General features: G+C 42.9%; 1 protein-coding gene across 2 annotated transcripts; it reads right to left on the bottom strand.

The window, feature by feature from the left end:
* Positions 1 to 4,180: 4,180 nt before the first annotated feature.
* syt4 (synaptotagmin IV) lies at positions 4,181 to 21,001 on the bottom strand. 2 transcript variants are annotated; one of them, XM_021577645.3, is made up of 4 exons: positions 20,584 to 21,001; positions 18,719 to 19,647; positions 11,560 to 11,680; positions 4,181 to 5,321 (listed from the first exon to the last, which is right to left on the bottom strand). In XM_021577645.3, exons 1-4 carry the CDS (start codon positions 20,615 to 20,617, stop codon positions 4,984 to 4,986), a joined length of 1,422 nt encoding a protein of 473 aa, XP_021433320.3. In that variant the 5' UTR covers positions 20,618 to 21,001; the 3' UTR covers positions 4,181 to 4,983. The 2 variants fall into 2 exon arrangements, with proteins under 2 accessions (XP_021433320.3, XP_021433319.3); XM_021577644.3 differs by having other exon boundaries at positions 18,719 to 19,650; positions 20,584 to 20,974.
* Positions 21,002 to 25,203: the final 4,202 nt, after the last annotated feature.

Consider the following 25,203-nt stretch of genomic DNA (forward strand, 5'->3'; position numbering starts at 1 on the left):
CCCAGGACAGGCGATCCTTCCCGGCCAGGATCTCCTGCCACGTCCAGGATCCCTTGCCATTCAAAATGTCCTCCCACGTCCATTCTTCCTTACCACGCTGCTTGGTCCGTTTATTGTGGGAAGTTCTTGAAAGTGGTGGGTGGTGTGCATGCCTTCGAAGTCCGACCAGGAGGTCGCTCCATCTACCTCTTCTGTGGCGATGTTGTTTTGGGTCGGCCTCTGGGATTAGATCCAATGTCCTGGGTGGTGGTCCGAACAAAGGATCCGCTTTGGGAAAGTCCTGGTCGTAATGTTGGTAAGTGGACGTCACTTATATCCAATAGTTCTTCCCGGCTGTATGTAATAACACTTAAGATTTTCTGAGGTAACAATGTAAGAAATAATACGCAAGAAAACAAAAAATTGCATAGTTTCCTTAGGATTCGAACCAGGCAAACATCTCTGTCGGCGCCATCTTGTTTCCTTACACACTACAGAGAGTAGTGCGTACGATCCAGTACATCACTGCGGCCAAGCTTCCCACAATCCAGGACCTCTGTGCCAGGCAGTGTCAGAGGAAGGCCCTAATAATTGTCAAAGATCCCAGTGACCCTAGTCATAGACTGTTCTCGCTGCTACCACACGGCAAGCAGTACTGGAGCGCCAAGTCTAGGTCCAAAAGGCTTCTTTACAGCTTGGACATTTTAAATCTACCTACATGTACATATTACCTCACCGGTGCCCCCGCACATTGACCCTGTACTGGTACCCCCTGTATATAGCCTCTGTGTTGTTATTTTACTGTTGCTGTTTAATTATTTGTTTCTTTTAGTTTCTACAGTGAAATTAATACAATGCTATTGTTTGAAGTTATTAATTAAATTAGACATATTTGGTCAGTGGTGATAGAACATTTTGAACAGAAATCCAATGGTTCATTGGATCAGTCTAAAACTTTTCACATACACTGTTGCCATCTAGTAGCCAAAATCTAAATTGCACCTGGTCTGGAATAATACATTATGGCCTTTCTCTTGCATTCAAAGATGATGGTACAAAAACAATTCAAAAGAACGGTTGCTTTTTAATTTATCTTTTACCAGATCTACTGTGTTATATTCTGCTACTTTCCTTTCACATCTCCACAAAGTTTAAAGTGTTTCCTTTCAAATGGTACCAAGAATAAGCATATCCTTGCTTCAGGGCCTGAGCTACAGGGAGTTAGATTTGGGTATGTCATTTTAGGCCAAAATTGGAAAAAGGGTGCGGGTTCTTAAGAGTCGAGCCTCACCAACAGAGCACATTTACGTGACTGAATAAGGTAAGTCTGAATACCAAATTCTGAGAAGTGCTTAGGAAAAGCATGCATAGGAAAGGCATACATCTGAACAGGCCCATTAGTGAATAAGATAAAGAGCTCTCTACACAGCTAAGCGGAGAAGTATTTGTGAGCTTCAGGCTGTGAACAAAAAGTATGACTGTGTCTATCACTTGGGCTCCTGAGTGGCGCTGCGGTCTAAGGGACTGCTTCTCAGTGCAAGAGGCATCACTACAGTCCCTGGTTTGAACCCAGGCTGTATCACACCTGGCTGTGATTGGGAGTCCCTTAGGGCGGCGCACAATTGGCACGGGGTAGGCCGTCACAGTAAATAAGAATTTGTTCTTAACTGACTTGCCAAGTTAAATAAAGGTTGGGGAAATGTTTTTTATATTATATATTTTATCTGTATCTTGGCATCAGGTAAATCAAATCAAAGTGTATTGGGCACATACACAGCTCCTAACAATGCAGTGAAATGTCAAACAATAATAAACAATAAAATAATCAAGAAATCAAGAAATGTCGGGAAACAACTAATCTAATGATGAATTTTCAGAAAGTATTCATACCCCTTGACCTATTCCACATGTTGTTACAGCCTGAATTCAAAATGGATAATAAAACAATTCTACACACAATACCCCATAATGACAAAGTGAATCCATGTTTATTTTATTTTTGGCTAATTTATTACAAATGAAATACAGAAATCTAATATACATAAGGATTCACACACCTGAGTCAAAACATGTTAGAATCACCTTTGGCAATGATTACAGAGTCTTTCTGAATAAGTCTCTAATAGCTTGGACTTGGATTGTAAAATATTTGCTTGTTATTCAATGGTGTCTTGGTAAGCAGCTCCAGTGTACATTTGGCCTTGTGTTTTAGGTTAATGTCCTGCTGAAAGTGAATTTGTCTCCTAGTGTCTATTGGAAAGCAGGTTATTGTGTGTAGACCAGTGACACAAAATCTCAATTTAATCCATTTTAAATTCAGACTATAATGCAAAAAGTCAATTGATGGGAATACTTTCTGAAGGCTCCGTATACTAAGATATGTATGTACAGCAGTTCAGTATATACACTACATGAAAAAAGTATGTGGACACCTGCTCGTCAAACATCTCATTCCAAAATCATGGGCATTAATATGGAGTTGGTCCCCCCCTTTGCTGCTATAACAGTTTCCACTCTTCTGGGAAAGCTTACCTGTGTAAACATTGCTGCGGGGACTTGCTTCCATTCAGCCTCACGCATTAGTGAGGATCGGGCACTGGTGTTGGGCGGTTAGGCCTGGCTCGCAGTCGGCGTTCCAATTCATTGATGGGGTTAAGATCAGGGCTCTGTGCAGGCCAGTCAAGTTATTCCACACCGATCTCGACAAACCAAGTCTGTTGTCATGCTGAAACAGCAAGTTGTCGCCTTCCCCAAACTGTTCCCACAAAGTTGGAAGCATAGAATTGTCTAGAATGTCATTGTATGCTGTAGTGTTGACTTCCCTTCCCTGGAACTAAGGGGACTAGCCCAAACCATGAAAAACAGCCCCAGATCATTATTCCTCCTCCACCACACTTTACAGTTGGAACTATACATTCAGGCAGGTAGTGTTCTCCTAGCAACTGACAAACCCAGATTCATCTGTTGGACTGCCAGATGGTGAAACGTGATTCATAACTCCTGAAAATGTGTTTCCACTCAGTCCAATGGAGGTGAGCTTTACACCACTCATGCTTACACTTGGCATGGTGATCTTAGGTTTCTGTGCGGCTGCTCGGACATGGAAACCCATTTCATGAAGCTCCTGGGGAACAGTTCTTGTGCCGAGGTTGCTTCCAAAGGCATTTTAGAACTCTGTAGTGCGTTCTCCAACTGAGGACAGACGATTTGTGAGCTCTGTTCTGTGAGCTTGTGTAGCCTACCACTTCGTGGCTGAGCCGTTGTTGCTCCTAAACATTTCCACTTCACAATAACAGCACTTACAGTTGACCGGGGCAGCTCTAGCAGTGCAGAAATTTGACAAACTACCTTGTTGGAAAAATGCCATCCTATGATGGTGCCACGTTGAAAGTCACTGAGCTCTTCAGTAAAGCCATTCTACTGCTAATGTTTGTCTATGGGGATTGCATGGCTGTGTGCTTGATTTGTTCACCTGTAAGCAACTGGTTTGGCTGAAATAGCCAAATCGACTAATTTGAATGGGTGTCCACATACTATTGTGTATATATAGTGCATTAGAGTGAGCTATGTCAAGAATCCAGTATTTAAATAAACATTCAGTGTGTATAAACAGTAACTAAAATGCAATGTACAGTAATAAAAGTATTAGATATGGTATAGTCTTGATGCTAATGACGCTAATTGGAGAGTGAGAGAGAAAAAGAGAGTGAGATAAGGAGAGCAAGGATGGATAGCAAAGAGTCAAAAATAGAGACAGAGCATGAGAGAGAGAGTGAGGGAGGAAGGGAACAAGTGTGGGCGCTGTGCCAACTGTACCTCATCGTGCAGCACTTAGCTGATATTAAATTCTACAGTGCCATGATATCATCTGAGAGTAGCTACCTTCTCACTGATTACATCATCCTCTCAGGGAGGGAGTGATGTCATCTTCAAGGTTTTCTAAGGACAGGCCAGTGGAATTGAAGGGAATATATTGACTAGATTATATAGAATGTTCATTAGATTCAAGAACGTTCATTAGATTCTAGAATGTTTATTTAATTCTAGAACATTCATTAGATTCTGAAACGTTATAATTTTCTGCACAGGCAAACTGGGAATTGGAGTTCAGGGTGCATGGTTTGTGTACAGGATGTTAAACTTAGTGTATTTTAAGGATGTTTTTGTGAAACATTGAAATAAAACACAACCGATTGAGGTGCTTTTCTCAGAACTTGCCATGTTTTATATTAAGGTACATGTACATTTCAAGCTGTCTTTGTGCTCACAGTAAAGACAGAATACACAATGCCTCTCATCCCTTCTGACCTAAATACACAAGCACAATGTCCTTTATGCAATCCAAGCTTCGTTTCTGTCACCTAATTTAGGCTTGTCTCGCCCCTCTGGGATGCAATGATATGAAATACCACTTTTACTTACAAAGCATACTCAGGAACTCACTCAGAAGAGTACAAAAACGAAAAAATAAATAAATGTAACATTTGATAAATAAAAGATAGCATATTTATAAAATGATTTTTTGACAATCCACATCTTTATACATCAGTAGTAATAATAAAATGTTTTTTGTCGTACAAAGAAGTAATGTTTATAGTAGTAATAGTAGAAGTTAGCGACAGTTACTAGGACATTCTGCACTGCACAAGGTTGCCGTGACGATCAGATGATGTTGCCATGGAGATAGAGAGCTGCATTGCCGGGGGTCGTTGTGGTGACAGTCTATGGGATCATAGACGAATGATTGGGTTTCTCGGTCACCATAACCAAACAATTTCAATGATCGATAAATTGATGGAATAACTGATTGATTGATTGATTAATTACATCATTTAGAATGAACACCCCTCCCCCCTTTCACTTATCAATAGTTCCTTGGGTGTTGGTCACGTTAAAATCTACCTGTTGTTAGGCAATGCCCGTCGCTGTCGACACACCCTACCCCCTCCCCCCAAATAACCGTAGCTTCGCTGTAACCTTGACGGCGAAGCCTCAACAAAAACCCTAGTCTTCGGACAAGATGTGCCACTTGGCAATCTGCCGGCGCGGGTGGTCGCAGATCTCCCTCCAGTGCTCCCCGGGGGTGCCGGCAGAAGCCGTACCCAGGATCAGGCGCCCCAAGATGGGATTGGGGGAATGGGAGGAGTCGCCCCGCCTGGTTGGTGGAGACTCAGAGTCCATGAGCAGGAGCTCTATGCTGGTCTCCTTCAGCCCCTCCTGAGAGGCCATGTCGAACACAAACAGCTCATTGAACACAGGGTTGGGGGAACACTTTTTCACATGGGTCTTCTTTTTACTGACACGCTTCTTCCCTTTGAAGAGGTTGACTTTCACATATGGGTCTGGAGGGAAGGAGAGTGGGAAGGAAGGAGGGATGTAAGGAAGGGATGAGATGAAGGAGAGAGAGAGAGGCAGAGTGAATAGAATTCATAGCACAGCTCTGAAAATGGCACAATGGATCAATACGGTGGTATACATGTACAGTGCCTTGCGAAAGTATTCGCCCCCTTGAACTTTGCGACCTTTTGCCACATTTCAGGCTTCAAACATAAAGATATAAAACTGTATTTTTTTGTGAAGAATCAACAACAAGTGGGACACAATCATGAAGTGGAACGACATTTATTGGATATTTCAAACTTTTTTAACAAATCAAAAACTGAAAAATTGGGCGTGCAAAATTATTCAGCCCCTTTACTTTCAGTGCAGCAAACTCTCTCCAGAAGTTCAGTGAGGATCTCTGAATGATCCAATGTTGACCTAAATGACTAATGATGATAAATACAATCCACCTGTGTGTAATCAAGTCTCCGTATAAATGCACCTGCACTGTGATAGTCTCAGAGGTCCGTTAAAAGCGCAGAGAGCATCATGAAGAACAAGGAACACACCAGGCAGGTCCGAGATACTGTTGTGAAGATGTTTAAAGCCGGATTTGGATACAAAAAGATTTCCCAAGCTTTAAACATCCCAAGGAGCACTGTGCAAGCGATAATATTGAAATGGAAGGAGTATCAGACCACTGCAAATCTACCAAGACCTGGCCGTCCCTCTAAACTTTCAGCTCATACAAGGAGAAGACTGATCAGAGATGCAGCCAAAAGGCCCATGATCACTCTGGATGAACTGCAGAGATCTACAGTTGAGGTGGGAGACTCTGTCCATAGGACAACAATCAGTCGTATATTGCACAAATCTGGCCTTTATGGAAGAGTGGCAAGAAGAAAGCCATTTCTTAAAGATATCCATAAAAAGTGTTGTTTAAAGTTTGCCACAAGCCACCTGGGAGACACACCAAACATGTGGAAGAAGGTGCTCTGGTCAGATGAAACCAAAATTGAACTTTTTTGGCAACAATGCAAAACGTTATGTTTGGCGTAAAAGCAACACAGCTGAACACACCATCCCCACTGTCAAACATGGTGGTGGCAGCATCATGGTTTGGGCCTGCTTTTCTTCAGCAGAGACAGGGACGATGGTTAAAATTGATGGGAAGATGGATGGAGCCAAATACAGGACCATTCTGGAAGAAGTCTGCAAAAGACCTGAGACTGGGATGGAGATTTGTCCTCCAACAAGACAATGATCCAAAACATAAAGCAAAATCTACAATGGAATGGTTCAAAAATAAACATATCCAGGTGTTAGAATGGCCAAGTCAAAGTCCAGACCTGAATCCAATCGAGAATCTGTGGAAAGAACTGAAAACTGCTGTTCACAAATGCTCCAATCCAACCACACTGAGCTCGAGCTGTTTTGCAAGGAGGAATGGGAAAAAATGTCAGTCTCTCGATGTGCAAAACTGATAGAGACATACCCCAAGCGACTTACAGCTGTAATCGCAGCAAAAGTTGCCGCTACAAAGTATTAACTTAAGGGGGCTGAATAATTTTGCACGCCCAATTTTTCAGTTTTTGATTTGTTAAAAAAGTTTGAAATATCCAATAAATGTCGTTCCACTTCATGATTGTGTCCCACTTGTTGTTGATTCTTCACAAAAAAATACAGTTTTATATCTTTATGTTTGAAGCCTGAAATGTGGCAAAAGGTCGCAAAGTTCAAGGGGGCCGAATACTTTCGCAAGGCACTGTACATGCGTGTGTGTGGCATTGACTGGCTCAGTTTGTTGGTAGTGCTATCCGGACCATCCAAAGAAAGTGTGACCAAACACTGTGGTATGGCTAAGACTCTGTTTTATGTAAAGAGTTTTTATTACAAGATTACATTACCTCAGTCTCTGTCATTACAACTTGTATAAGAGTAAGTAAGAGTAAGTACTCCTGAAGAGGCTGAGTGTCTCATTACTGAGATAATCATTTTGTTCCTAGTATCCTGGGTCTGTGTGTGCATGTCTCTGTGTGCGCGTACGTATCTGTGTGTGCACATTCTTGTGTGTATGAGTATGTTCTTACGTGTGTGCATACTTATATTTTTGTATGTGTGTGTCAGGTGAGAATGACTGCGCCCTCTTATTGAAGCCACAAAGTTCAAGACTGACTGCCGTACTGCAGGCATTGTTTGCAGAAAACAGGATTCACTATTCACTATAATGGCAATCTTCGTGGTCAGTTTCCGTGTAAAAAGTAATAATTAGAATCTATTATCACACACAGAAGTTATAAGGATCATTTAGTTGCCAATGGCAGCCTGTAGTATCCCGGTCAGGCTTCAACTTGAGCTACTCAATGAGAGGGGTCAGCACTGAGCCTATAACGTCACTTCCTGGAGTAGCTCATACTGCACATTTTATGTCTACCAGAGGGGGCTGGTGGGATGAGCTATTGGAGGAAGGGCTCATTGTAATGGAATTAATGGAATGCAGTCAAACATGTAGTTTATATATGTTTGTGTTTGATACCGTTCCATTTATTCCATTCCAGCCATTACAATGAGTCCGTCCTCCTATAGCTCCCACCAGCTTCCTCTGATGCCTACATACATCTCCCCAATGAGATAACATTTTAGAATGCTAAAACTGACTTTCTTGGCTTCAAATGCGCTATTGATTCTACACATAGGAATGAATGGTGTCACGTGATCAATGGTTTTGTCTATTCATATATATGTGTCAATTCTTTATATATACGCTAGATGACTGATGGGGGGCGTGTTCTGTTGAAGAGTCCATGCCTCCATCTTGGCACATGTATTATATTACAGACACCTTAATGCATACTTTATAATTATATTATGTGAGATAAACATAAAAAAAATATATATTTTTTTATTAATTATGTTACTGTCCCCACTACAAAAACCAGTCAAGTACCAGTCAAAAGTTTGGACACATCTACTTATTGAAGGTTTTTCTTTATTTTTACTATTTTCTACATTGTATAATAATAGCGAAGACATCAAAACTAGGAAATAACACATATGAAATCATGTAGTAACCAAAAAGTGTTAAACAAATCCAAATATATTTGAGATTCTTCATAGTAGCCAAGCTTTGCCTTGATGATAGCTTTGAACAACTTTGGCCTTCTCTCAACCAGCTTCATGAGGTATTCACCTGAAATGCTTTTCAATTAACAGGTGTGCATTGTTAAAAGTTAATTTGTGGAATTTCTTGCCATCTTAATGTGTTTGAGAAAATATGTTGTGTTGTGACAAGGTAGGGGTGGTATACAGAAGATAGCAGTATTTGGTAAAAGACCCAAGTCCATATTATGGCAAGAACAGCTCAAATAAGCAAAGAGAAATGAAGGTCTGTCAATCTGAAAAATGTCAATAACTTTTAAAGCTTCTTCAAGTGCACTCTCAAAAACCATGGCTCTCATGAGAACCGCCACAGGAAAGGAAGATCCAGAGTTACCTCTGCTGCAAAGAATAAGTTGATTAGAGTTAACTACACCTTAGATTGCAGCCCAAATAAATGCTTCATAGAGTTCAAGTAGCAGACACATCTCAACATCAACTGTTCAGAGGAGACTGCGTAAATCAGGCCTTCATGGTCGGATTGCTGCAAAGAAACCACTACTAAAGGACACAAATAATAAGAATAGTCTTGCTTGGACTAAGAAATATGAGCAATGGACAAAACATCAGTGGAAAATCTGTCCTTTGGTCTGATAAATCCAAATTTGAGATTTTTGGTTCCAACCGCCGTGTCTTTGTGTGATGCAGAGTCGGTGAACGGATGATCTCCACATGTGTGGTTCCCACCGTGAAGCTTGGAGGAAGAGGTGTGATGGTGCGGGGGTGCTTTGCTGGTGACACTGTCTGTGATTTATTTAGAATTCAAGGCACACATAATCAGTATGGCTACCACAACATTTTGCAGCGATATGCCATCCCATCTGGTTTGCACTTAGTGGGACGATCACTTGTTTTTCAAAAGGACAATGACCCAAAACACACCTCCAGACTGTGTAAAGGATATTTGACCAAGGAGACTGACGAAGTGCTGCATCAGATGACCTGGCCTCCACAATCACCCAATCTCAACCCAATTGAAATGGTTTGGGATGAGTTGGACCGAAGAGTGAAGGAAAAGCAGCCAACAAGTCTTCAGCATATGTGGGAACTCCTTCAAGACTATTGGAAAAGCATCCTCATGAAGCTGGTTGAGAGAATGCCAAGAGTGTGCAAAGCTGTCATCAAGGCAAAGTGTGGCTACTTTGAAGAATCTCAAATATAAAATATATTTTTTTACTTTTTTGGCTTACAACAGGATTCCATATATGTTATTTCATAGTTTTGATGTCTTCACAATTGTTCTACAATGTAGAAAATAGTAAAAATAAAGAAATATCCTTGAATGAGTAGGTGTGCCCAAACTTTTAACTGGTACTGTATATACTGTAATACATGTATGATTTTGTCCTTGAAACATTTAATTAAAATACTGCAGAATTCCATTTGTTCATCTGGAGGACTGCTCTTGTTGGGGAGTGCCAATATGACTAACCGGTGACTTCAAAGCCTCTCAATGGCCAATACATCAGCAATACAAGTTTTACAGATGTGCTCAAATTTGTTGGTACCCCTCCACAAAAAAAATTAAGAATGCACAATTATCTATGGAATAACTTGAAACTGACAAAAGTAATTGGCATCCACCATTGTTGATTCCATATTTAATAGAAATCAGACTTTGCTTTAGATTTTTTTTATCCAACATAATATTGTAAATAATAAAACAAATGAAAATGGCATGGACAAAAATTATGGGACTCTTAACCTAATATTTTCTTGCCACAACCTTTAGAGGCAATCACTGCAATCAAAAATGTTCTGTAGCTCTCAATGAGACTTTCAGAGTTTCAGCTCTTTCCATAGATGTTCGATAGGATTCAGATCAGAACTCATAGAAGGCCACTTCAGAATAGTCCTATGTTTTGTTGATATCCATTCTTGGGTACTTTTAGCTGTGTGTTTTGGGTCATTATCCTGTTGGAGGACCCATGACCTGCGCCTGAGACCGAGCTTTCTGACACTGGGCAGTACGCTTCGCTCCAGAATGCCTTGATAGTCTTGAGAGTTCATTGTGCCCAGCACAAATTCAAGGCACCCTGTGCAAGGCGCAGCAAAATATACCCAAAACAGAACCGAGCCTCCTCCATGTTTCACTGTAGGTATGGTGTTCTTTTCTTTGAAAGCTTCATTTTTTCATCTGTGACCATAGAGCTGATGTGACTTACCAAAAAGCTCCAGTTTTGACTCATTGGTCCAAAGGACATTCTCCCAGAAGGATTGTGGCTTGTCAATATGCATTTTAGCAAATTCCAGTCTGGCTTTTTTATGTTTTTCTTTCAAAAGTGGAGTCCTCCTGGGTCTTCTTCCATGGAGCCCACTTTCACTCAAAAAGTGACGGATGGTGCAGTCAGGAACTGACGTACCTTCACCTTGGAGTTCAGCTTGTATCTATTGGGCAGTTATCCTTGGTTCATTTTCTACCATTCCCAAAATCCTTCTGTTCAATCTGGGGTCGATTTTCCTCTTGCGGCCGTGCCCAGAGAGGTTGGGACCTAAACTTCTTAATAATATTTGCAACTGTTGTCACAGGAACATCAAGCTGCTTGGATATGGTCTTGTAGCCTTTACCTTTCCCATGCTTGTCTATTATTTTCTTTCTGATCTCCCCAGACAAATCTCTACCTTGCTTTCTCTGGTCCATGTTCAGTGTGGCTCACACAATGATACCAAACAGCACAACGACTGCTTTTCTCCATTTAAATGGGCTGAATGATTGATTACAGGATTATAGACATGTGTGATACTGACTAAAGAAACAAATTAGTTTGAAATATCACTATAATCCAATTATTTATTATCTTTTCTAAGGGGTACCAACAATTGTGTTGCGCCATTTTAGAATATCTTTGTAGAATAAGCAACAATTAATCTCTTTTCACAGCTTATTTGTTTTATTCTATGACATATCAAAGGCATACAAGTGTACATGATAAAATAGCTTTTAATTTCATCACTTTTCAGGAGGAATTAAGCATTATTTCAATGAGGACGTTTGTATACATGATTTGTGTGTGTGTGTGTGTGTGCGCGTGTGTGCATGCTTGTGTACATACTTACATTTGCATGTGTGTGTTTGTGTGGGGGAGGGGGGTCTGTATGTACCTGAGGGCCTGTGGTTGTCGGTCTTCAGCAGGTGGCGAGCCTTCAGCACCACGACTGTTAGAGTACTGGTGGTAGACTGGTAACACAGAGACAACAGCAGCTCCCCTCGACCTGCACTCCTCTATAAACAGAGATGGAGAGAGGGAGAGGGAGAGAGAGAGGTGGAAGGAGGACAGATGGAGAGAGAAATTCCCCACCATCATATCAAAACTTCGAGACCCGAGCAAGGTACTGACTAGTGACGAGGAAGATTGCGTTTTCACTGACATTATGATGATGAACTGTGATATTTACACCAAGTTATAAAGTAGAGATATATGCAGTCAGTTCCAAAATGATTGGCACCCTTGATAAAGATAAGCAAAAAAAATACAATTACTGAGCTATATTATATGGCAAAAAAGGGAAAATTGTATTATTTTATACCAATACAATTTCTCAGAGAAAAAGTGACAAGTAAAACCTTTTTCTAAAAAAGATAAGGGGTCAAAATTATTGGCACCCCTGTTTTCAATATGTTACCTTGCGAGGATAATGGCACTGAGCCTTGTTCTAAAATGTTTTATGAGAAGAAAACATTGGGAGGTATCTTAGACCATTCCTCTTTAGCAAATCTTTCCAGATCATTGATATCCTTCATCTGTGCTTCAATTCAGACCACAGATGTTCAAATTGGTTCAAGTCCGGAGACTGAGATGGCCATTGCAAAATGTTGATTCCTTTTAAAATATTTTTTTCAAAAGATACTGATCAGGTCATTTTAAAAAGGAATCAACATTTTGCCATCTCAGTCTCCAGACTTTTTATTTATTTTATTCCAACTTTATTTAACCAGGTAGGCCAGTTGAGAACGAGTTCTCATTTACAACTGCGACCTGGCCAAGATAAAGCAAAGCAGTGCTACAAAAACAACAACACATAAACAAACGTACAGTCAATAACACATATAAAAATATATGTACAGTGTGTGCAAATGTAGAAGATTAGGGAGGTAAGGCAATAAATAGGCCATAGAGGCGAAAAAAATCCATTTAGCATTAACACTGGAGTGATACTGTATGTGCCTTTCGAAATCATGTAGTCAAGATGTACTAACATCTCTAGGATGATCAATAGAAACAGGATGCACCTGAACTCAATTTCGAATCACAAAGCAAAGGTTCTGAATACTTATGTAAATAAGGTATTTCGTTTTTTTATATTTAATAAATTAGCAAAAATAAATAAAAACTTGTTTCGCTTTGTCATTATGGGGTATCGTGTGTAGATTGCTGAGAAAAAATACACAGTACCAATCAAATGTTTGGACACACCTACTCATTCAAGGGTTTTTCTGAATTGTCATTATTTTCTACATTGTAGAATTATAGTGAAGACATCAAAACAATGAAATAACACATATGGAATCATGTCGTAACGAAAAAAGTGTCAAAGAAATCAAAATATATTTTAGATTCTTCAAAGTATCCACCTTTTGCCTTGATGACAGCTTTGCACACTCTTGGCATTCTCTCAACCAGCTTCATGATGAATGTTTTTCAAACAGTCTTGAAAGAGTTCACACATATGCTGAGCACTTGTTGGCTGCTTTTCCTTCCCTCTGCGGTCCAACATATCCCAAACCATCTCAATTGGGTTGAGGTACTGTAGGGTGATTGTGGAGACCCGGTCATTTGATGCACCACTCCATCACTCTCCTTGGTCAAATATCCCGTACACAGACTGGAGGTGTGTTTTGGGTTATTGTCCTGTTGAAAAACAAATGATAGTCCCATTCAGCACAAACCAGATGGGATGGCTTATCGCTGCAGGATGCTGTGGTAGCCATGCTGATTAAGTGTACCTTGAATTCTAAATTAATTACAGACAGTGCCATGCTTCATGGTGGGAACCACAAATGGCAGATTATCCATTCACCTACTCTGCGACTCACAAAGACACAGCGGTTGGAACCAAAATCTCATATTTGGACATATCAGACCAAAGGACAGATTTCCACCGGTCTAATTGCCTTTGCTTGGTGCAGGCAAGTCTATTCTTATTATTGTTGTCCTTTAGTAGTGGTTTCTTTGCAGCAATTCGACCATGAAGGTCTGATTCACGCAGTCTACTCTGAACAGTTGATGTTGAGATGTGTCTGTTACTTGAACTCTGTGAGGTGCAATTTGAGGTGCAGTTAATTGCCAATTTCAGAGGCTGTTAACTCACCTCTGCAGCAGAGGTGACTCTGGGTCTTCGTTTCCTGTGGCGGTCCTCATCAGAGCCAGTTTGCAATCATAGCGCTTGATGATTTTTGCGACTGCACTTGAAGAAACTTTCAAAGATCTTAAAATTTTCCAGATTCACTGACCTTCATGTCGTGAAGTAATGATGGGCTGTCGTTTCTCTTTGCTTATTTGAGCTGTTCTTGCCATAATATGGACTTGGTCTTTATCAAATAGGGCTATCTTCTGTATACCACCCCACCTTGTCACAACACAACTGATTGGCTCAAACGCATTAAGAAGGAAAGAAATTCCACTATTTAACTTTTAACAAGGCAAACCTGTTAATTAAAATGAAATAAAATGTTATTTGTCACATGCGCCAAATACAAGTTTTAGACATTACAGTGAATGCTTGAGTGTTAAGAAAAAAATAGATAAGTAAAAATAGAAAATAAAAGTAACAGATAATTAAACCGCAGCAGTACATGTAGGTAGAGTTAAAGTGACAATGCATAGATTATAAACAGAGCGTAGCAGCAGTGTAAAAGAGGGGTCTGGGTAGCCCTTTGATTAGCTGTTCAGGAGTGTTATGGCTTGGGGGTGGACCTCGATTTACCTCTCTGGTACCTCTCGCCATGCGGTAGCAGAGAGAACACTCTATGACTCGGTGGCTGGAGTCTTTGACAATTTTTTGGGCCTTCTCCTGACATCCATCCTGGATGGCAGGAAGCTTGGCTCCAGTGATGTACTGGGCCGTACACACTACCCTGTGTAGTGCCTTGTGGTCGGAGGCCGAATAATTGCCATACCAGGCATTGATGCAACCAGTGCTCTCGATGGTGCAGCTGTAGAAGCTTTTAAGGTTCTGAGGACCCATGCCAAATCTTTTCAGTCTCCTGAGGGGGAATAGGCTTTGTCGTGCCCTCTTCACAACTGTCTTAGTGTGTTTGGACCATGGTAGTTTGTTGGTGATGTGGACACCAAGGAACTTGAATCTCTCAACCTGTTCCACTACAGCCCCGTCGATGAGAACGGGGGCGTGCTCGGTCCTCATTTTCCTGTAGTCCACAATCATCTCTTTTGTCTTGATCACGTTGAAGAAGAGGTTGTTGTCCTTGCACCACATGACCAGGTCTCTGACCTCCTCCCTATAGGCTGTCTCATCGTTGCCGTTGTTGGTAAGACAGCATTCTAGGTGACTACCTCATGAAGCTGGTTGAGTGAATGCCAAGAGATTGCAAATCTGTCATCAAGGCGAAGTGTGGCTACTTTGAAGAATCTCAAATATGTTTTGATTTGTTTAACACTTTTTTGGTTACTACATGATTCCATATGTGCTATTTCATAGCAATGTGGAAAATATAAAAAAATAAAGAAAAACCCTGGAATGAGTAGGTGTGTCTAAACTTGACTGGTACTGTATATTTTAATCAATTTTAGAATAAGGCTGTAAAGTAACAAAATGTAGAAAAAGTAAAGGGGTCTGAATACTTTCTGAAGTCACTGTAAAGCCTCACTTTCAGAGAAATTAGTAATACTAGGTTACACACAGTCAAATGTAACAAATAACTATATATTTTATGTATTTTATTTTTTGGAAATGATACATTTGTGGCATCAATATGTTTGTTTTAAATATGTTTTAAATAAAGCAATACAGTAACATGAGATTTGAAAGTAAAACATTTACATTTGGCATTTTAATTATTTAGCAGATGCTCTCATCCAGAGCGGTGTCACGATGTTCGTAATAATAATGGTCAACCATGTTGAGTTCCACATATTTTAATGAAAGTGAAACTTTAAGCAAATACAAAACAAAATAAAGAATAAACGAACCGTGACGACAATGCAGTGCTAACCAGCAACTAAACATAAACAATATTCCATAACCCACAGGTGGAAAAAATGCAACTTAAGTATGATCCCCAAATAGAGACAACGATTACCAGCTTGCCTCTAATTGGGAATCATACACAAACACCAACATAGAAAAATAAACCTAGAACCCCACATAGAAATAATAAACTAGACTAAACACCCCTAGTCACGCCCTGACCTACTCTACCATAGAAATTACAGGCTTTCTATGGTCAGGATGTGACAGTACTCCCCACCAAAGGTGAGGACTCCGACCGCAAAATCTGAAACAAAAAGGGAGGGTTAGGGGGGGTGTCTAGTGTCGGTGGCGGCTCTGGTGCGGGGCGAAGTACCCGCTCATCCTGCGGATCCAGCCATGGACCCAGGCTGAACACTTTGTCTGGAATGGGCATCGGCGCAGGGGAAGGCTCCCGCCATGGAGCGGGACTCGACGCTGTGCCTGGACTGGGCCCCAATGCAGAAGAAGACTCCGGCCTTGGAGCTGGACTGTACGCCGTGCTTAGACTGGGCATCGGCGCAGGGGAAGGGTTCGGCCATGGAGCTGGAGGTTTCGAACCGTTGACCGTCGCAGGAGGTTCCGGACCGTGGACCGTCGCAGGAGGTTCCGGACCGTGGACCGTCGCAGGAGGTTCCGGACCGTGAAACGTCTCAGGAGGCTCCGGACTGTGAAACGTCTCAGGAGGCTCCGGACTGTGAAACGTCTCAGGAGGCTCCGGACTGGGAACTGTCGCCGGCAGCTCTGGACTGGGAACTGTTGCCGGAAGCTCTGGACTGGGGCTTGTCGCAGGCAGCCTGGTGCGTGGGGCCGGCACTGGTGGTACCGGGCTGGTGACACGCACCTCAGGGCGAGTGCAGGGAGGAGGCACAGAACGTACTGGACTGTGGAGGTACACTGGAGGCCTGATGCGTGGGACCGGTACAGTTGGCACCGGGCTGATGACATGCATCTCAGAGCGAGTGCAGGGAGGAGGCACAGGAGGTACTGGGCTGTGAAGGCGCACTGGAAACACTGTGCGTAGAACCGGCACAGGATATCATGGTCCGAGGAGGCGTACTGGAGACCAGGAGCGCTGAGCCGGCACAACCCATCCTGGCTGGATGCTCACTTTCGCACGGCAAGTGCGGGGAGCTGGCACCGAGCGCACCGGGCTGTGAATGCGCACTGAAGACACAGTGCGTATCACCGCATAACATGGTGCCTGAATGGTCACAAACTCCTTGAAGCAAGTGCGTGGAGTTGGCTCTGGTCTGAATCCTGGATCTGCCAACCACACCGTTTGCCCCCCAAAATGTTTTTGGGGGGGCTGCCTCTTGTGCTTGCGTCGTGGTTGTGAACCCCGGAGTCGTCGTTGATCCTCCTTCGCTGCCTCGGCCTGCTTCCACGGCAGGCTCTTCTCTCCTGCCACTATGTCGTCCCAAGTCCAGGATGTTCTCTCCCTTATCTCGTCCAAAGACCAGGATGCCATTACCTAACGGGCACGCGGCTTGGTCCGTTGTTGATGGGATATTCTGTCACGATGTTCGTAATAATAGTGGTCGGACCAAGGCGCAGCATACGTTGAGTTCCACATATTTTAATGAAAGTGAAACTTTAAGCAAATACAAAACAAAATAAATAATAAACGAACCGTGATGACAATGCAGTGCTAACCAGCAACTAAACATAAACAATATCCCATAACCCACAGGTGGAAAAAATTTAACTTAAGTATGATCCCCAATTAGAGACAATGATTACCAGCTGCCTCTAATTGGGAATCATACACAAACACCAACATAGAAAAATAAACCTAGAACCCCACATAGAAATAATAAACTAGACTAAACACCCCTGACCTACTCTACCATAGAAAATACAGGCTATGGTCTATGGTCAGGACGTGACAAGTGGCTTACAGTGAGTGCATTCATCTTTAGATATAAATGTGAGAAAATCACATATCACAGTCAACTATACAGGATACAAACATTCCATTACAGCTAAACAAGGTTATATAGCATTTAGCAACAAAAAAAAAAACATTTTCATACACATCTAAAATCTATTATAAAAAAAATCTGAGAACAGTAATATTTTACAATCATGAAGGTACCCATAAACAAACAATTATGATGAAAAAAACACAAATGTTAAAAATTGGTGGATATAGCATTTTGGACATAAACTCTTCATGCATTTGTAAACATTAGAAAAGAGGAAGAACATAAAACCAAGAAACAACAATACAACCAAGCCCTTTTCTCAGTCCCTTTACTAAGCAGCAGAGGAGCAGCAGAGAGAGAAGTCAGGTTTACCAGCAGCGTAGAAGAGTCTAGAAGCTTGGCACACAACACTACACAAGACATATGCCTCACTCTCTCGCTCCCTCGCCAATGTACACAGTACACAGTACAATACAATTCAATAGATCCTATAACTCTCTCCCTTCACCGTAGTACTACTCCTCACCTATCATATGGAAAAGACAGCAACAGCCCAGCCCAGCGCTGCATAGAGGATAGAATATCAGTATCAATTCTAGAATAATCTATTCTAGAATGATCTAGAGATTCTAAAGACACAATGGTATCTGCAATCTTATAACATTCATAAACTCTGGGATGCGTCCAAAATGGCACCCTATTCCCTATATAGTACACCACTTTTGACAAGAGCCATATAGGTCCTCTCAAAAGTAGTACACTATAGGGAATAGGGTGCCATTTGGGACTCTCCCTGTATTATTCCATTAGTACCCTGCAACATTTAACTACAGGAGGCTGTATTATCATATGACATATTACTGTAGGTATAAACTCTCACTACAAAGAGGATTTAATTCATATTATGCTAAGGGTTATTATGCCAAGCAGAATTTCCATTAGACACTAATAGTGCACCGTCATTGTAATCATGATTCCCTCAGAGCTAGAATGGAGAGCGGTTGTTTTACTGTACTCTATAGTAGTGAAGGTGTAAAAGTTGAGAATGATGAATATGATGATGGGGATGATGATGACTTACTATGATAATTACTATAATGATGACTATTATAATAATGATGATGATGAACCAAGTAACTATCACTTACCCTGACATTCTTCTTGATAATCTCGCGGCTCATCAGGACACGCCCCTCCGTCAGGTCGATCCCGGCCAATGGGATGAGCATCTCGCCAATAACCTCATCACGGGAGAACCTATCAAAGCTGAGCACCATGAAGTGGAGCGACAGCTCCTGCACGCGGACCATTGGGATCCCATAGAAGCTGAAGGTCTCGTCGAACACCGGGTCCAGAGTCTTCCTCAGGACGCGGGTCTTGACCCGGTGCTTCTTCTCAGGCAGCAGGGTCAGCTTGATGTAGGGGTCAGAAGTCAGGGACTGATCGTCGGTTGGAGTCAGCCCGTGGGCCTCCTTAATGTGAACCACGAAGGCCTTCTTCTCTGAGTTGTACTCCAGGGAGAAGTGGAGGGTCCCAAGGCCGACATCGGGGCCTCCGTCCTGGGGTTTGTTGTGGTCCGCGTCCCCTTGGGTGTGGGTGGTGGACTGGCTGGAGAGACTGCCACTGGTGGGGGAGACCAGGGCCAGGTCTCTAACCCCAGTTTGGGTGAACCCTGGGTGGGGCATGGGGAGGTCCAAGTCTGGGGAGCTGCGGACCTTGGTGTGGATCTGGACTTTGGGGTGTGGAGGTTTGGTGAAGTTGTCGTTCAGGTCTTGTTGTTTTTCCAGGTCGAGGTGGAGGGCCGTTCTGCCCTCTGCTGGGCTGGAGGCCACTTGTTGTTGTTGTTTACCATTGGTGCTGGTGACATTACAGTTTCCGTTGACGTCGATCTTGCTGTCTAACTTCTTGTTGCTGAGGCTCTCTGGGTAGATGTCGATGCCTTTGAGCATGTGCATGAACTTGTAGGGTGTTGTCCCCTGGGACTTGGTGTTCTTACGTTGGCAGCAGATCCAGGCGAAGATGGAGACGCAGGACACTAGGCCAAACACACTCACCACGGCAACACTCACCGGCACCTCTGCTATGGAGAAGAGGGGGGGGGCAGAGAGAGTAGGGGAGGAGGAGGGATTGAGAGAAAGATAAATTAATAATTTTGTCATGTTTTTGTAACTGTCCCTCCCTCCTGTTGATCTATTGTCTGTCTGTTGAGTGTGTGTCTCTCTGTGTGTGTGTGAATGTGCGGAAGCTTCCTTTGTCTTACTAGGTCTGTAGATGAATGTAATGACAAGCTGCGTCAGAATCCCACTGCTTAATACTAATTACTAATAGACTGAATGACTGACTGGCTGACTGACTGATACACTGTCTGAGTCAGAGACAGCATAACAACACAATCTCGGGACGTGTCACAAATGGCACCTTATTCCATACGGACACTGGTCAAAAGTATTGCACTATATAGGGAATAGAGTGCCAGAGACATCACACTGTCATATAATAACAGTACAATCTGTGACTCCTCCAATACATGATCAATACATGATCAAGGCCCATATAGAGTCATGACATGTACTGAATATGAATAGAGAAAATGCCTTTTTGACATAAACATTTAGATGTCATGGCGATTTGAAGACAGTGATTCACTTGCTTATTGATTTATCTAACTGATTAATGATTAATTAACTATCACTAATCTCAAATAGTAATCTAATCAGATGAGTGACTGGGGTGCTTGGTTAGTTAGCAACACAAATAGATATTCTTAGCTTAGTGTCAGAGCACAAACTGGGTAGGCAATCCCAGTGCATTAGGACATGACAGGATATTTTCAATATGATCTACTAAATAAATAAAGGATAAATACATTTAATAAATAGTGAGTAGGGTACCATTTGTGACGCAACTGAATATTACCAACCAAAATAACAGACACAGGGGCTTCCCGAGTTCTCCCACCAACTATTGGCTGCTCCCACTCAAATAAGACCTTTTTCCCATCCCAGCTACTTACCAATCTGCATTTCTTTCGTCACCATTGGAGCCATGGTCCCGCTCGCGTGCTCTATCCAAGGTTCTGAAAACGCTCCGTCTTCGGCTTATTTCAGCGCTCGTGCTCTATAAACCTACCGTTAACCAACAACCCTGCTCACCAATAGCCAACCTCTCTCGGTAGCTTATATCTAGGTATATCTCCTTGACAGCAAATAGCGATTGTTTTTTATGATGTGACTCCTTCAATCATTGAATCTGTTTGTTTCCGTTTCATAAATCAAACCCAGCTGTTCCTTTCAGAGAGGCGAAGGTTGGTATTCTCCGTTCTCTTCCAAGTGCGAGTCTCACCCTGCTCGTGTTGTTACTCTCTGCACTATGATCTTCTCTGAGGAGGCACCACCCTCTCTCTCTCTCTCTCTCTCTCCTCTCTCCCTCCTTCCTTCCCACCCTCCCTCCCACCCTAGCCTCCACCAACCATGCTGAGTTCACTGCCACTGACAGAATTGTGATAGCTTCAGAAATCACTGCCTCAATGAAAGCACAACAAGCAACAAGCTCATCAATATCCCTGACTGGTTTGCTGACTGAAGGTCTGAATGGTTGACTGAATGCCTAGCCATGAAAGGAGTTTCCCAGACCCCAGAGGTGTGTGTGTGGTGTTATGGGCGGGTCTTATGGGGCCTGGCCTGCCCTACCTTACCTCTTTGCCTGTTCGAAGAAAATATTGAAATATTGATCATTTGTTTGACCGAGACCGCACCTCTGTCTCAGTATGTGTAGACCATGTTTCTGATGGTGTATGGACCAAAAGATTATGGCTTGTCATACTATTTTTGTGCAGACAGCATCAGATACATGGGCTACATATAGTTGGCAGTAAATTGATTCGCCAAAAAGTATATAATTACTCCTGTCTAAATCAAATAATTCAAAATACTTCAACCGGTAGCATGACATAGCCACAGAGGATCATTAGCTTACTTAAAAAATATCTGTAGATTGGATCAAATCACAAGTATGTTTGGAAAGTCCGCAATTTGGGTAGTGTGTGCATGGCAATACGTCTAGCGGATTGAGTTGCGGCTGTCAGTGAAAAGCTTCTAAAATACACAACATAACCAAAAGTACGTGGACACCTGCTCGTTGAACATCTAATTTCAAAATGATAGCCATTAATATTGAGTAGGTCTCCCCTTTGATGCCATAACAGTCTCCACTCTTCTGGGAAGGATTTCCACTAGATGTTGTAACATTGCTGCAGGGACTTGCTTCCATTCAGCCATAAGAGCAATACTGATGTTGCCAGAGTCGCCCGCCTGTCCAGCGCTGCCAGAGTCGCCCGCCTGTCCAGCGCTGCCAGAGTCGCCCACCTGTCCGGAGCTGCCAGAGCCGCCCGTCAGTCAGGAGCTGCCGGAGCCGCCCTTCACTCCTGCGCTGCCGGAATCACCCTTCACTCCGGCGCTGCCGGAATCACCCTTCACTCCGGCGCTGCCGGAGTCTCCCACCTGTCCGGTGCTGCCGGAATCTCCCGTCCATTCGGGGCCCGCTGCTAGGGTCCCCAGTCCGAGGTTGGCGGCGAGTGTCGCCACTCTAAAGGCACCACGGAGGCGAATAAAGAAGCGGGCAAAGACTATGGTGGGGTGGTGTCCACCTCCCGTGCCAGAGCCGCCACCGCGGACAGACGCCCACCCAGACCCTCCCCTATAGGTTCAGGTTTTGCGGCCGGAGTCCGCATCTTTGGGGGTGGTCCTGTCACGTTCTGACCTTAGTTCTTTTGTTATGTCTTTGTTTTAGTAGGGTCAGGGCGTGAGTTGGGGTGGGTAGTCTATGTTCCTTTTTCTATGTTATGGTTATGTGTTTGGCCTGGTATGCTTCTCAATCAGAGGCAGGTGTCGTTCGTTGTCTCTGATTTGAGAATCATACTTAGGTAGCCTTTTCCCACCTGTGTTTTGTGGGTGATTATTTTTCCGTGTCAGTGTTTGTTCCACACGGGACTGTTTCGTTCGTTTCGTTTATTCACGTTGTTATTTTGTTTTTCAGTGTTCAGGCAAATAAACATCATGAACACATACCACACCGCGCATTGGTCCGATATTTCCTACTCCTCCTCAGATGAGGAGGACGACGATCGTTACAGCTAGGCCATTACAATTGCAACTGGCTATACTTATTTCACCACTTACTATAATGAGACACAACTTTCAATTCTTGTTTTCAAAATATATGTTTGTAAACGTTCCATTAAAAAGTAGCATGATGATTGACTGTCTATATAGCTGTACCATGATATTTGCATTGCTACTAACTAAACCTCCAATTGGTCCCTACTATTCCACCCGCTAAAAGCCCTCCTCTTCCCGAGTTGGGTTGTCATCCCAATGCCCGGCAGACCACCCTCGACCCCCTGTATCCCATAGCCCTGAACCGGCTGGGATCCATCCTTTGAAAAGAGCACACAGTGCCATTTACCAAATTGAAGTAGATCAACTGCCAAATCAAATGCATTTCCATCACCTTCACCTCAATTTGTATTATTTATAGCTGTGGATCATCCTCTATTGTCCCTAACATATTTTACTCCTTCGCAACAGTTGTGGGATACACACACACATACACCCACACACACTCAACCCTTTCCCTCCACACAACCATAAGCTCACATTCTCAACAATTGCACCATCCGAGAGCCCAACTCAAGAAAGGTCTTGATTTACAAATGCACTTACAGTTGCAGCTGCATGAGAAGGCATACAAGACCACTCAAAAAATGGGCAGAAATTGAGAGATTTTATTAACCATTGTCACATCCTAGATGATGGAGGTCAAATGTACACCTTTTCCTGTATTGACCATATTCCCAAGCATCTCCATGCAGTCAAACTTTGATTTTGTGCCACCAGGGTCACAATAATATACCCCCTCTCTGAATGTCCGAGTGTGACCCCCTCCCCATGGGTTACTGCAGCTAGTGTTGCCAGCACTGCCCCTGCCTGGGTGGGGGCACCCCACCGGAATCCCCACCGGCTAGGTACAAGGTCGTCAAGGTTCTCATTAGCAGCTTTGAGAATTTCCTTGTGTAGTATGCTCTCCCTTTAGGGGGCTTTGGCTTTGCAGGACCAACCCTGCCAAGCAGGCTCAGAATCTTGAGGGGGCAGTGCTGCTTTTGGTCAATAATAACAATAACAATAAATAAATAAATAAGACATATAATTAATTATAAAAGTATATCCATCATCTGAACAACATTGAAAGCCCTCTCATACCCCGGCTCACAGCAATACATTGGTTCTGGGAAATGCAACCATTTCATTACTCACTCACTCAACTTTCCCAAACATAACAAATAAAATAAAACATTAACACACACCACACCATCCACACATACTGTGCCTTCGGTTTACTTAGTTTTTATCTTCACTCTTGTCACGTTCTGACCTTAGTTCTTTTGTTATGTCTTTGTTTTAGTATGGTCAGGGCGTTAGTCGGGTGGGTTGTCTATGTTCGTTTTTCTATGATTTGGTATTTCTGTGTTTGGCCTGGTATGGTTTCAGAGGCAGCTGTCAATCGTTGTCCCTGATTGAGAACCATACTTAGGCAGCCTGTTTTCACCCTTGAGTTGTGAGTGATTATTTTCTGTTGCGTGTTTGTATTCTGCACCAGACAGAACGGTTTCAGTCGTTCACTTTTTTGTTCAGTGTTCAATTTCTTTATTCTAAATATGGACACTTACCACGCTGCGCATTGGTCCTCACCTTCTTCCACCAACAACGGCCGTTACAACTATGTTGAATTAGTGCTTGTGTGTTCAATGAGTTATATGTGAAGACATATAGAAAAGCTATATTTTTTTATTGTATTGTTACAATCTAGAATTGTGTTTATTTTCCTCATCTGTGAGAACTCTATTTTTTTTAAAAACCATGGATTAGTCTTTGTGTCTCTGAACAACTGGTTATCAATATATAGTTTATCAACGAAGAGAGCTACTCGTTTCGCTTTGAATCTATTTTCTTTGAAAATTGGATACAGAACTTAACACCGTTTTGCAATTTCCTTCGGAAACTGATCATTCATGCCAATTTTGGTCCCAGCAAGTCTTTTAACCAGGCTTTAAATTTTACCCTGTTTTCTCCCCAATTTCGTGGTATCCAATTGTTTAGTAGCTACTATCTTGTCTCATCGCTACAACTACCGTACGGGCTCGGGAGAGACGAAGTTTGAAAGTCATGCGTCCTCCGATACACAACCCAACCAAGCCGCGCTGCTTCTTAACACAGCGCGCATCCAACCCGGAAGCCAGCCGCACCAATGTGTCGGAGGAAACACCGTGCACCTGGCAACCTTGGTTAGCGCGCACTGCGCCCGGCCTGCCACAGGAGTCACTGGTGCGCGATGAGACAAGGATATCCCTACCGGCCAACCCCTCCCTAACCCGGGCGACGCTAGGCCAACTGTGCGTCGCCCCACGGACCTCCCGGTCGCGGCCGGTTACGACAGATTCTGGGCGCGAACCCAGAGTCTCTGGTGGCACAGCTGACGCTGCAGTACAGCGCCCTTAACCACTGCGCCACCCAGGCCTTTCACCATTATTTTATCTTTAAATTAAGCAAATTTGGCAACGATTGGGCGTTCGTACCTT

The sequence above is a fragment of the Oncorhynchus mykiss genome, chromosome 21 (assembly GCF_057628025.1).
Source record: "Oncorhynchus mykiss isolate SJ-2025 chromosome 21, ASM5762802v1, whole genome shotgun sequence".
In the NCBI taxonomy this organism is placed as follows: domain Eukaryota; kingdom Metazoa; phylum Chordata; class Actinopteri; order Salmoniformes; family Salmonidae; genus Oncorhynchus; species Oncorhynchus mykiss.

Bases quoted from the DNA above. Each gene is read 5' to 3' on its own strand.
- syt4 (XM_021577644.3), bottom strand. From the start codon at position 20,617: ATGGCTCCAATGGTGACGAAAGAAATGCAGATTG. The intron at 19,651-20,583 runs GTAAGTAGCTGG...TCTTCTCCATAG, and splicing joins GACGAAAGAAATGCAGATTG to CAGAGGTGCCGGTGAGTGTT. The intron at 11,681-18,718 runs GTAAGTGATAGT...CTCTGTTTATAG, and splicing joins TTATCAAGAAGAATGTCAGG to AGGAGTGCAGGTCGAGGGGA.